General features: G+C 40.7%; 1 protein-coding gene across 2 annotated transcripts; it reads left to right on the top strand.

Moving 5' to 3' along the window:
* The first annotated feature begins 4855 nt into the window (after positions 1-4855).
* On the top strand, positions 4856-9301 carry LOC121640489 (dickkopf-related protein 2-like). 2 transcript variants are annotated; one of them, XM_041986281.1, is made up of 5 exons: positions 4856-4984; positions 5064-5246; positions 6684-6840; positions 6938-7072; positions 7178-9301. In XM_041986281.1, exons 2-5 carry the CDS (start codon positions 5079-5081, stop codon positions 7558-7560), a joined length of 843 nt encoding a protein of 280 aa, XP_041842215.1. In that variant the 5' UTR covers positions 4856-4984; positions 5064-5078; the 3' UTR covers positions 7561-9301. The 2 variants fall into 2 exon arrangements, with proteins under 2 accessions (XP_041842215.1, XP_041842216.1); XM_041986282.1 differs by having other exon boundaries at positions 4868-4984; positions 5077-5246.
* Positions 9302-13230: the final 3929 nt, after the last annotated feature.

The following is a 13230-nucleotide window of genomic DNA, read 5'->3' as shown; positions in this document are numbered from 1 at the left end:
GGAAGATGCCTACGGGTCGAGTTGTATAATCTGTGAACATAATTAGTGAAAGCACATTTGTAAATGCACATAAGTCATTTATTTAAATAAGGAAAACAGTGGTCTAAGAATGGACCCCTGTGGGACCCCACAGTGTAATTTAGCTTTGTTTGACAATCACTCCTTAACAGAAACAAACTGAATTCTACTGGAAACATAATCTGATAACTATTTATAGGTAACATTTCAGAAACCATATTATGTAGTTTAGCTAGTGGGATTTTGTGATTTACATTGTCAAATGCTTTTAAAAAGTCTAAGAAGACACCACAAGTAAATAAATTATTTTTGAGAGTAGATGTAACTTTGTCAACCAGGTGTAAAGCCATATAAGTGGAATGATTTTTGCAAAAACCATATTGGTGACTGTAAAGAATCACAATGGAATCTAAATGAAAAGCAATTCCTTTATAAACTATTTTTCTAATGTTTTTGAAAGCATGGCAAAATACATACGAGTCTGTAGTTGGTCTGTAGTAAGATGGATCATCGGCTTTGAACAGGGGTCTTCTGTCAAAACCCCTGTATGTAGAGACAGAGAAAAAAATATGAGAAAGTGGTTGCAAGATGGATTTTTCTACCTGTTTGACAACAGATACTGAGATATTGTCATGGCCAGCTGCAGATGTTTTTAACTTGTCAGTGAGTACATGTTCTTCCTGACTGTCATGGGACTTAAAAGCTGACATAATATACAATGAACCTTCAATAAAGTCCAAAGGATTTCCATCGCAAGCTGGAATTTATTAGCTAGTTTCTATCAATATCTACAAAGAAATCATTAAAATGTTCAGCCATATCAAATGTGTTGTTTAGAGGTTTTTTACCTTGAAGATCTCTGATAACACCATCCAGCCTCTTGTTTGTGCTCTCAATTACCATTTGAAGTTTTCCTGTTTAGGAGGCAAGTTTAGGAGGCATTTTTCTTACCATGGTATGCCAGAGACAGAAGGCTTTAGAAAATTACTTCGAACTAGCCACAGCAAGCTTCAGTGTACCAAGATGTACCCACAAAATGTGGGCTCAGACAGATCACAGAACTTTAATTTAAGCAGTTTGGATTCTTGAAATTGATGAAAATTGATGAAAATAATTTAATATAAAAATTGGATTACTAAGATACTTGCTGGATTGTAGAGAGCAAACTTTACCAACCAAAGGAGGCGGCAGCCATCTTGGATTTTCCACCTTCCAGTCAGTTAACCACCTCTTTGATCATCTTTATAGTTTATTTTCAGCTCCAATGTGAAAATCTTGGTTAACTGAATTCACTGAAAACTAAATATGACATGGTTTCACCCCATAAGCTTAAAACTAATTTAGTGCTAGCATTTAAGTCGATTAGCACTGCTATGTAGCTTCATGCTAACATCAGGTCAATAGCCTTACATAACACAGAGATCTGGTGGTTGTGGAGGCCGTTGGAGTCCAGTGAACTCATCGTCATGTTCTAGAAAGCAGGTGGAGATGATCTGAGCTTTGTGACATGGTGCATTATCCTGCTGGAAGTAGCATCAGAAGATGCTCCACTGTGGTCATAAAGGGATGGACATGGTCAGCAACAACACTCAGGTAGGCTGTGCTGGTTAAACCAGGCCACGTTGGTGCTAAGGGGCCCAAAGTGGGCCAAGAAGATAACTTCCTCACCATTACACCACCAGCAGCCTGAAACATTGATCCAAGGCAGGATGGATCCATATTTTCATTATGTTTCCACCAAATTCTGATCCTAGGCTCTGAATGTGGAGCTGAAATGGAGACTCATCAGACCAGGAACGTTTCTCCATCTTCTACTGTCCAGTGTTGGTGAGTGTGTGTGAATTGTAGCCTCAGTTTCCTGTTCTTAGCTGTCAGGAGGCACCCGGTGTGTCTTCTGCTGCTGTAGCCCATCTGCTTCAACTGCATGATGTCCAAGCAATTTGGTTCACTTGAGTAAAGTTCAGTTTAAAAACAAACCAAACCAGAGGGTGCAAAATCTTTCAGAATTCCCATCTGAACAGAGTCCCCAGACTATCCTGGTGGGGATGCACCCTAAATGTGATCCTGATTACATTAGACTACTGAGCTGATCCAGCTGTGGCTTATTCAATAAAGACACTTAACATTTGTGTAGCAGGAAGTCAGGTGTGTGTGTGTGTGTGTGTGTGTGTGTGGGTGTGTGTGTGTGTGTGTGTGTGTGTGTGTGTGTGTGTGTGTGTGTGTGTGTGTGTGTGTGTGTGTGTGTGTTTATCTTATCTGTTATCAGTGTCTCTCTGATGGTGTTGGCACCTTTAAAACTAAAACAGCTGCCGTCATTTGTGGAAATGTTAAATGTTTCTGACAAAGGTCACAAACTGAGTTTGCATCCATTAAAAAAACCACCTGTAGAAGGTGTGTGTGAGTTTGTTTACACAGGTAAATCACCCCACACTTTGTTGGAATATCAAAACAAACTATTCAAACCAGATGTTCCTGTTCCCCAGAAGATCATCTGACTTTTCCTGCAGCATGAAACTTTTTATTTTGATTGAACCAGACCAGTCTGATCAAACATCAACTGGAAAAATACTCATTAATCTCCTGTGATTCCTGTGTCTCTTCTCCTGTAAAACTTTGTGCTGGGAAAACAGCTAAATAAAAGTTTCACATGCATGAGTTAAACTGGTAGTTTTCCACTAGCAGACAAACATCCCTGCAGGTTATTTTGAATAAAACAAACCTGTAATAAAAAGCCTGTAAAGTCTGGCTGCTACAATCAGACTTCCTGTGATTCAGATGTGAGCTGGTGACATCCTGAGGCCAAACGGAGCAGTTTCAGGTCACCTGTAGCCGACTCCTGGACTCAGTGCTGAGAATCAGAGGGATAAAAGTAGAGGAAGAGGAGCTGTAGCTCCAGGTGATGGTTGGTAAACTGATCCGTTAACGTGCCGACTGCCTGCAGAGAGCTCTGCCAACTCTTAATATACAATCAAGAGGTGAGACATCAGTCTTTATCAGTGTGGCATGTATATTTTACTGAGATAACCCTCCATCTGTGCAGCAGCACCACCTGCTGAGCAGACACCAGAATCCACAGGTTACAAGTTGCACATTAAAACTGAAGACTACATCCAAAACATCTACCAGATTTTACCTGTCAGCCATGCATATGTAAGTTTAGAAGTCAACTAAATGCATCATGTGGACATTTATGTTCAGTCCCAGTTCCTTCCTTTAGCCTGCTTCTCTGTTTGCAGAGCGGAGGGGTCCCTTCCTTTAAGTATGAAAACTATTGGTCATTTGACCTTTTATCCTTTTTAAGTATTACATAACCACTACTCCTTGATCCCCAGAGGCACATATATACCAGGAAGAATGAACAGATATAGAAACCTTAACATCATCTAAATGCATTTTTTATTATCTGAAAAACAATTTGCATTTACAGCAATGAAAACTAACCTTTAATATTTTCCCAGGGAAGGAAAAACTAAAATATTTCATACTCTGATTTTCTATGTTTAACCGAGGGTGTAGAATTGGGTAGGGATGGGAGGAATATGTCCCTGCCAATGTCCAGCAAGTCCTGACTTGTCATTAAGATTTTCATCTGAGAGATCTATGCTGTCTGCAACAAGCAGTCAGCCGTCAGTGCTATACGTCCCTATTTTTAACCCATTTGATTGGCTCTGCTCTTTCATTTCATGCCAACGGTCCCAGCTGTGCGCAGTGAGCGGTGCTAACAGCTAGCGCTAGCTGTGAGCAAAGATTGGTGGTTGTGTTTTCAGCCAGAAAAGAAAAGATATCAGGACATCAGGAGTTATTTTAGAGGGAGCCAGCATAAAAGTTAAAGCACAAAGAACAAAGAAAATCTTTATTTCTACTAAATCATTAATAACAGCCAATAAGCATAAACTTGTTTCTGCAGCAGGAAAGAGGAGGAGATGCCGAGGCAGGTGGAGAGAGACAGGTGTAATCACTGTTGTGACTTGGGCTTAAAGTCACAACTCAAAGTGATTTTCAGCCCAAGTTGATCTGACCGTCACATGATATACAGACTTAAAATATTACATTTTAGCTGAAATAATAGCCAAAATGCCTATTATATATAATAACATGCAATACAATACATAAGAATTGTATGCCAGGCTGGTATTGAAGTCCCTTTTCTCTGTACCTTGTTAAAATCATTTTATTAATTTTGGATATTGTTTTAACTCAGCATTCAGTCACTTCAACTTCCTTTTAACACAAATATCTAACCAGCCAATCACATGGCAGCAACAACACATTTAGTCATGTAGACATGGTGAAGATGACATGCTGAAGTTGGAGCATCAGACTGAGGAAGAAAGAGGATTTAAGTGACTTTGAACATGGCATGGTGGAAACATCATGAAAACATGGATCCATCCTGCCTTGGATCAATGCTTCAGGCTGCTGCTGGTGTAATGGTGGGGGGATATTAATCTTGTCCCACTTTTAACAAAAAGTGGTCAAAATCATATGTCATCCCCCTCAGTAGGGGATGACCTTAAGTTCATTTTAATGAACTTTCACTAAAACGAGGTTTAAATGTAAAAGTTTTAGCTGCATCATGTGACTTCATGAACGGACTGTTTTCGGGTTTCTTTCATTCTAATCTCCGTCAACTCTGTTTTCCTGTTTCAGATCCAAAACAAGAACTTTCTGCGGCCATGAAACGAAGCAGCTTTCTCTTTGTATCGATGGATGCAGGTGAAGGGGGCGCGCGGGTATCGATGTGTCCGAGTAGGAGGCGCGCGGCCGTGGACTGTGGGAGGACCGCGCTGGAAGCGGTCTATAAAAGGGACCGGGACGTGGGCGCCCCTCACCTGTCCTCGCGCAGCAGCTGAGATCTGATGGAGCCGCTCACCTGAGATCAGTGTCTTTAACAGAAACCCACCAGAACACGAACCGGAACCCGATTCCGTCTTTCAGCAGGTGAATCATCATCTACACGCAACAAGTGAGGATTTTTATTTATTCATTTATTGAATAGCCTGAAATGAGATAAATAAATAATCAATGAGAAAATAAATTTCCAGCTTCTCCTTGCAGCCATGAGCCGTCTGTTGGTGCTGATTGTGAGCGTCGGGCTCGCGCTCCTGGCGTGTTCCCGTCGCGGGGAGGCGCGTGTCAGGCTGAACTCCATCAGAACCGTGATCCTTCGAGGGGGTCACCCGCTCCCCGGGAACAGGAGCGCGTGGGAGCCGAGCATGGACTTAACGGTGAGGGCTTGATGTTCACGTGTGGTTATGTGACGGTGAGCAGAACCCGCGCGGCTCATGTTGGAGCAGAAAATGGCCATAATACAGTAAATTCTTCTCTATGTGTCTCCGCCTGCACATCTGGGTTTCTCGGGCCAGTACAACCAGCCAGACATCAAAATGTGTAAATGTGTGAAAACAAACAGGAAATGATCTATTTTTTTCATACTTACTTTAGTATAATCGGCCATTTAACTTAAAACAGTCGTCACATTTGCTGGTTTTATGACTTTTATATCATTTTCATAAAATATAAACAGTCTGAACAGACAGATACAATCACCATGTAGGCAGCTGGTGGCATGATGTATACATGCTTCATGAGCTGCATCATGGAACAAATAGATGTACATTGCATGCTGCATTCACTTGCACTTGGTTTTCTGAGGTTTTCCCAGGTCAGTGTACACTAAATATTTGTTAGAATTAGTCAGATCCACCCCTTCATCACCATGCACCAGGTTTACTGTCATGCAGTGTATTTGGGGGTCATTGGGTCCCCCTTCGCCCATCTCCAGATAAAACGCTGCTGCAAGTCTGAGCACATTTCTCTAGTTTTAGTGTCTCTTCACTGTCTGCTTGTTCATTTTTTAATGTTTTAAAATCCCTAGATTGTCTTGCACCACCCTTCCTATCTAAGCTGCTTCACCTGTTCTCTAGGCTACGTTCACACTGCAGGTCTTAATGCTAAATTCCCATGTTTTTGCTAAGATCTTGTTTTCTTTCTTTTTTTATTCTTTTTTGTATGATTTTTCTCACTAGAATTTAAATGCAACCACTATGAGACTTCAGTGTGAACAGTCTCCAGCCCTGAACATGCTGTGTTTACAGGTCCAGCCTCCTCCAGAGCAAAAGTGTGACATCTGTCTCACTTCATTGAGGTAAACGTTGGCTGCAAGAGAGCATGGCCATTCAGGTCGCTTTGAAAAAAATCAGATATGTATCTGATTTAGGACCACATATGAAAGTGGTCTGGTCTGCTTGGAAAAAATAGGATTTGTGCTGTTCAGACTGACCTAAAAGCTAGATACAGGTGACATATGGGTGTGGTAAGTTAGACTTGGGCCACTTTTGCCTGAAGTGTGAATGTAGCCTGAGACCAGCTGATGAGCTGCTCAAGTGGACCAAAAGCTGTGAAAGACTTTTATCTGTACTTCATCATTGTCTGATTTTAAACTTCTGATCTCTTTGACCGTAGACACATTGTGACTTTATCTGTTTTTATGTCATTTTTATTTGTTGAATTTAATTACTTTTATTACTTACAAAAGACAACAAAAGATGAAGACCCTGTTGGACTGAACACTGTGTTTGGGACAGAAACCAGTTGTTATTGGGTGAACTGAAGTGGTTTCAGTGGTGCTGAAAGCGCATGGCGTCATCTGTGTTTCTCTGCAGCTCTACCAGTGCATGAGTGACCTGGAGTGCAGCGAGGGGAGCTACTGCCACATCCCCACCAAAGGCCCCGTCCACTCCCGCTGCCAGACCTGCCGCAGGAGGAACCGGCGCTGCCACAGGGATGGCATGTGTTGCCCTGGCAACCGCTGCAGCAGCAGTAAGATTAAAACTAAAATTTTCTTGTTTGGAAAGAAACAAACAACAAACATGTTCTGTCTGCTGTCAGCCTCATCCTTCCTCTCTTTCTCTTGCAGATGTCTGCGTTCCTGATGTGGACAGTTTTATGTCTCAGAGGATCCCAGACACTGATGAAGACATAAGTCCACTGTCTGGAAGGAAAGGATGGAGGAAAAGAGGGAGGATGGACATCAAGGGATCCTCCAGTAAAGGTGAGTTCTTGTTTCTGGACTTGTTTTTCTTTTTGCCGCCTGAAGCAGCTTCCAGAGACTCCTTCTGCTTCCTTCATGTATGAAGAAGTGTTTCTGTGTTTCCAGGTCAGGTTGGCGACTCCTGCTTGCGCTCCTCCGATTGTTCAGACAATTTGTGCTGCGCCCGTCACTTCTGGACTCGTATATGCAAGCCGGTGTTGCGGGAGGGACAGGTTTGTACACGGCAGCGGCGTAAAGGACACCACGGCCTGGAGCTGTTCCAGCGCTGCCCCTGTGGGGCCGGACTCAGCTGCCGGACTCTGCGGGACCTCAGCACCCAGCCCTCAACACCATCATCGTCTTCAATGCTGGCCCCAAAACCCAAATCTGCTGTCTCCTCTTCCTCATCTCGCCACTCTTCTCCGCACACCTCTGTGCTGTCCTCAACCTCGTCATCATCGTCTTCAGTGGTTTCAAAGACGAGACTTCACGTGTGCCATACAAATTAAAGGTGGACTGATGGAAAGAAAGACAGGAACAGAAGGTTAAGTGAGGAAGAACTGTTTGATTTTTCCACCAGTGATGGGGCCAAGAGGCAAAGACAAACGGAGAAAGAAAGGTTTTTTTTTAATAAAGGGAGGATTGAATGACATTCCTGTTTTCACCTCCCCCTCCTCCACCTTAACCAGTATCTGGATGCTAATTAGCTTCCCGTGAGGCAGCATTGACACATAAACTGAACAGGATGTGAAACTCTTTGTAGTTCAGATCTGGTTTCTTCATGGGTGTCTAGACAGGCAGAAACCACTTTGAAATCCAGTTTGACTCCATTTACACCAACAGGAAAAGCGCTAATGTTAAATATCTGGTGCGTGGTTGTTGTAGCTGCCTGGAGCATGCAAGGAAAGAAATCTTGATTTTAACTTGATGTCTCTTTACTGAGTAACCTTCAAAGTCACATGCTAGCTGAAATTTAGCATTTAGCATGATTTTCTAGCTAAAGCTGAAATTAAACAACCACATAAACAAAAGTATGAAGTTTATCTTTAATGCTTGTAAATAAGGGGAAAATGAAGAAGAAGTTATCAAGTGAAAAAGCAGTTTAGTTGTATTTCATCAAGCGATCTTTGGTTTAGCTGCAAAAAGGTTTTATGTTTGCTTTATGTTAAATAGCTGTGGCATGTCTGTTGTAGCTGCCTGGAGCATTTCCATCCTAATATTTCTTTATCAACTAGCCACAAGTTTTATGTTAGCTTAAATTTAGCATTTACTTGTCTAAAACTAAAATTTAACAACACAGAAATATGAACATTCAATCTTTTGTAGATTAGAGAAGAGATGAAGAGTTGTGCTTGAGTAAAAAAGGCATTCAGCTTTAGTTTAATCGGGGGATCAGTGGTTTAGCTGCAAAATAGGTTTCCTGTTTTCTTAATCCTAATATCTGATGCATGTCTGTTCTAACTGCCTCAAGCATGCAGAAAAAGAAATGTTCTCAACTTGATTTCTCTTCATAAGCTAAACCCAAATTTATATGTTAGCTGAAGCTTAGCATTTAGTTTTAATTTAGCTAAAACCCCAAGATAACTCTAAACAGAAGAAAATGTTTTTAATGCTTTGTAATTTGTTCTAAAGAGAGGTAAATGGAGCTTTGTTTTGTGCTAAATTGGCTTTCTGTTTCAGTTTTATTCTCTGCTAGCATTGGCCAGAATCACAGGATTTTCAGCAGTGTGTGAGCATCATAATGTCAAACAGCTCATGTGTTCCCTCAAGAAAACTAAAAATGTACTACAAGTAGCCAATGTAAACATCTTCTGTCAAGGTAACACCCATCGGGACATTTTAGTTTACTGCCTTCACATTAATGTAAACCTATCAACCATAACTGGTGTATCATGGTGTTGAAGTTCATAAGATTAAATATATCTGTGAATGTCAATAGTAATTCTTTTAACCTAAATGTCATATATATTAGCTAAATGTGACTTTAGTATCTCCAAAAGAAAATATTTTTCTTCTTGAGTTAATATTTAAGGTCTGACATTTGTCTGGATGTCGTCTGAGTGCACTACTATTGTGGATATATAATTTTTCCTATAAACTGAGCCTTTGAAAGATGGTATAGCTGTCATTCTGTTATGTGTAACTGTGACCTAATTCCACCACTTTAGGAAGGGATCATCTCTTTCTGTAGCTAATGATTGTAAATCAGCAGTTTGTTTGATTTTTTATGAATAAATGGGTTTTCTTTCCTACAAATTAATTTGTTTTTTCTATATTTGAACATCATGTAGTCTGAAAGCAATTTTGAATTTGATCCACTTGCTAGGAGCTAGCTTATAGTGGCTAGTAGTTTAGCCACTTAGCCAGCTTAGCTAACAAATGTGCTACTATCTGTCCTTTGTGACTGTTTCTCATGTAGTTAAGCACCTAAAGTTATAAAGCTTGTTGTTTGAAACAGATTTATCTTCCACATTTGCTTGTTTCTGCTGTAGAATGTGGCTCAAATGCAACTCACAACCTAAAAAGTGTTGAAATAGCATATAGCATGTGTGACAGAGAGTGTGTCTCAAACCGCACACTTACAAGACTGCACTGGAAGGTAGTGTGTAGTGCGCACTAAGCACTACCTTCTGTAGTGCACACTATCGTGGGTAAGTCCTGATCCACATTGAGCACTAACATTTTGCACTTACCGGTAGTGACGTACCAGCTTAGCAGCGCCGCTCCGTTAATATACTTTTTTTTTCTTCCAAAATCACATTAACGTACGTGTTTGCATGTCATCATACTTTTATGCTATTAAATGCCTTTTTAAAGGCCTCATTGGTGAAACAAAGAACCGTGGCCTCCATTGTATTAATCTATCTCAGTAGATAACAATAGAAACCATCAGCACACGTTTATGTATCTTTGCATGTCTCCCCCATACTTGTTAGTATAAAGTGCAATTTAAAACACTAATAAAACAGCTTTTAAATAAGCAAAGATATCTTAACTGAATTAAAGTACTTTACATTATACATGTGTTTTCATTAGTGTTTACACTGATACCTTCACGTCTGGCAACAGGAAACCGATTATACTAGAAACCATCATTTAAAATATGAAATGCAGTAATGAAGACGCTAAAACAGGGATGCAGAAAACATTTTATTTAAACTTTTTATTAAAACATTTCTCTCTTGCTGCCTCCTCGTCTCCACAGCAGTGTCCTGGCCCGCAGGTGGTAATTATACATTATTATATATATGTACTTTATGGGTACTTTGTACATCACTTTAGATAAGCGTCTGCAATCAGCTACGGCTTAGTCAGCGTTACCATGGAACCGGACCGGTTCTCTAACCAGCGGTGTTTCCTAATCAGTTTTCAGATCAAGGACCATTTCGTTTACGCCAGAGACCCCGCAGTGCTTAATCTGGAGGTTCAACAATCATGAATAAACATACAGAACCTATAGCATTAATATTTAACACTTATAGCCCATCTACATCCGCGAAACCGGCTTTAAAACTGCTAACATTTACGTTGTTAACTCTACTGCAGCCTCCAACAAATGATCAGATCCATAACTGTCATCAGGGATAGAAGAGATAAGAAGCATGCTGCAGTTTGTATTAGAATTATTACAAAAGTAGAAAACAGCCTCTGCCTGCATCGGTACCGCTGAGTCGGTGGCTGCCAGCTCCGAAAAACTGGTTGAAAGTCCCTCCCCTTCCGCTACGTCAGCAAGATGGCGTCCGTTTAGTGCGTGTAGTGTCCATCGTTTCGTACAAGATTTTTGGCCGAGTTTAGGGCAGCATCCGGGTACTTTCAGTGCACTGAGTTTTTACTGAAATTTCTGTGTCAGCACACTAAGCACTTAAATGTAGTGTTCGAAGTATAGTAGTAGTATAGAAGAAGTATAGAAGTGCGCGGATTGGGACACACCCAGAGAGCTCTGATGTTTCTGGAATGTTTTTCCAGAAGCTGGTGGGTGGTGATAAGATTAACAAAGAGGAAAATTGTGCCCACTGGCCTGTAAAGAAACAGGGAAGTAATTCTTGATCTTGAGCTGATTAAAGCTTTTCAAAACCACATGATTGAAGCTATATGTACTTCAGGTATTTTAACAGGTTTAAATGCGTTTCTGAAAAATATAAAAACATGATGTGGAACAACGAACCATGTCAGTGTGGCTAATCTAAAACCATACAGTTAAATGTACATCACATTTTCATTATGCTGCTCATTTTCCTCCGGTTTGCTGTTTTCCATCTCCTCCATGTTGCTGTGGATCCAGATACCTGCAGTAATCTGGTACTTTGAATTTGCCGTAAGGGAAACTGTGATTTCAGCAGCATAATTTGGCTCTTCCCAGTTACCTTTCTCTAGCAAAATGAAGCACATATGTGAACAAAAACAGCCCAAAAAAATCAGGATTAAACACACAACATCACACCCACCTCATTAGCCTGGCACCCTTCATAGGACAGCATACCAGGTGTATGATCCCTCATCTTTGTTGATGGTCTTTGGGGCCTGCGTCCTGATTTGAAGGATTTTGCCCCTTATGGGGATACAAATGACACCACTATGCACAAAAGAGTGTAGGTACAGGGGGACCATTTCTAGTGGAGTTTTAAAGGGTTCATCTGTCTTTAGTCTCCAACATCTGTCCCCAGGATAAAAACCTTTACTCAGTTACCTGCTTGGTACCCTGAGCCTAACTGTTATGGTGGTAATGATATTATGAAAAAACTGACTCCATAAGCCATAGTGCTGTAACCTATTTAATGTACTGGTCTTTCAGGAAGGCCAAATATTAAATGCATCATGTCTGAATGAAGCCACAAAACATCAAACTAGAGTTCAAACCACCTCAAAGTTTGAAAACGTATATTATTATATGATTTAGAAGATTTTTTTACAAGCAGAAATGAGCTCAAACACTTGAATGAGGCTACCATATACAAACATTTACAGTTTTAGCAAACTTAGCGAATCAGGAAAAAGTAGCAGCATCCCCCCTCCCAAGGGTCCTGGTTGAGTAACAGATTGTTTTAATACTGATGAGACGAGTCTAAAGTCTGCAAGATGTGCTGTTAATGTGTACAAGCACATATGGTAATTTTTGTTTCCTGAAACCTTCCTCTGATCGATTGGGATCTTTTGGAGGCCCGCTGACAGCGAGGCAGGAGACAACCCGTGCTTCTCTTTTTATGGATGATGGCTGCTGGGCATAACTGTCCTTGCTTTGGTTATGGCTGTTTCAAAGATAACGCACATGCACGCTCTCACACACACAGTCTTTTCCATGCACCCTCAGCAGTGTTTCCCAGCTTCCCTGTTCATACATGCTCAGCGTAGGACAATTATCTGCACTGTAGTCATATTTCCATTTGCGTTTCCCAGTTTCCTAAATGTCACAGTTTTCATTCGCACACTCAGTTTTCCTGATGGCTTGATTGTAATCTGATTACAGCCATGGGCAACGACAGCTTATGCATCCAGGGTTTGCTGTTGACATTAGTAGTGACATATTTCAGATGTATCTGTCCATGTCAACGATAATTAAACCATTATTAAATTTACCTGGCTTTTGTACACGTGTGTTTAAAAAAGGTAAGAAATGTTTTTTATGGAACAATCCAAAACATACACATTCTGCATAATTTTAGTTTCTAGAAACATTAAATAGCAACGCCCATGCTGTTTATGAGCCTCTTGGTCTGTTTTTGGTCTCAGTTGCACCACATCATGCAAATTCTCAGCTTACTGCTACAGCAATCTTATTATTATCAGCTAAAGCTTTGAAGAAAAACTCATGCACATGAAGGCTGATAAAACAGTTTGAAGACTTGTTTTAATTGGTCAAATAGGACCATAAGGACTGAATTGTGAGAGAGAGTCCTCACAGGTATAGCAACCCAAATGTGTGTGAGAGCATTTAGGAAAGAAGATGTTATCAGAGTATTTTCAGGCAAAACTGGGAGCAGATGGTGATGCTTCTCTCTGCAGAAGCACAGAAGGACAGTTTTCAGTCAAACTTTATCAACACAGAGAGTTGATCACATGGTCCAATCAGCTGGTGTTTAATTGTTTTTCATGGAGTTAAACTAGGAAGACGGAGCAACAGGTGACATGTCAAACACTGGTGTTACATCATGGGCAGCTGCAGGGACATTTATCACTTTTAT

This window comes from Melanotaenia boesemani, chromosome 5 (assembly GCF_017639745.1).
Source record: "Melanotaenia boesemani isolate fMelBoe1 chromosome 5, fMelBoe1.pri, whole genome shotgun sequence".
Lineage (NCBI taxonomy): Eukaryota > Metazoa > Chordata > Actinopteri > Atheriniformes > Melanotaeniidae > Melanotaenia > Melanotaenia boesemani.
The sequence above is the reverse complement of the archived record's forward strand: the minus strand, read 5'-3'. Positions and strand labels throughout refer to the sequence as shown.

What these genes read in the sequence shown, in the direction of transcription:
- LOC121640489 (XM_041986281.1), top strand. Translation starts at nt 5,079, where the DNA reads ATGAGCCGTCTGTTGGTGCTGATTGTGAGCGTCGGGCTCGCGCTCCTG. An exon ending in AGCCGAGCATGGACTTAACG is followed by an intron (nt 5,247 to 6,683) that starts GTGAGGGCTTGA and finishes GTTTCTCTGCAG; the next exon opens with CTCTACCAGTGCATGAGTGA. An exon ending in CAAGGGATCCTCCAGTAAAG is followed by an intron (nt 7,073 to 7,177) that starts GTGAGTTCTTGT and finishes CTGTGTTTCCAG; the next exon opens with GTCAGGTTGGCGACTCCTGC.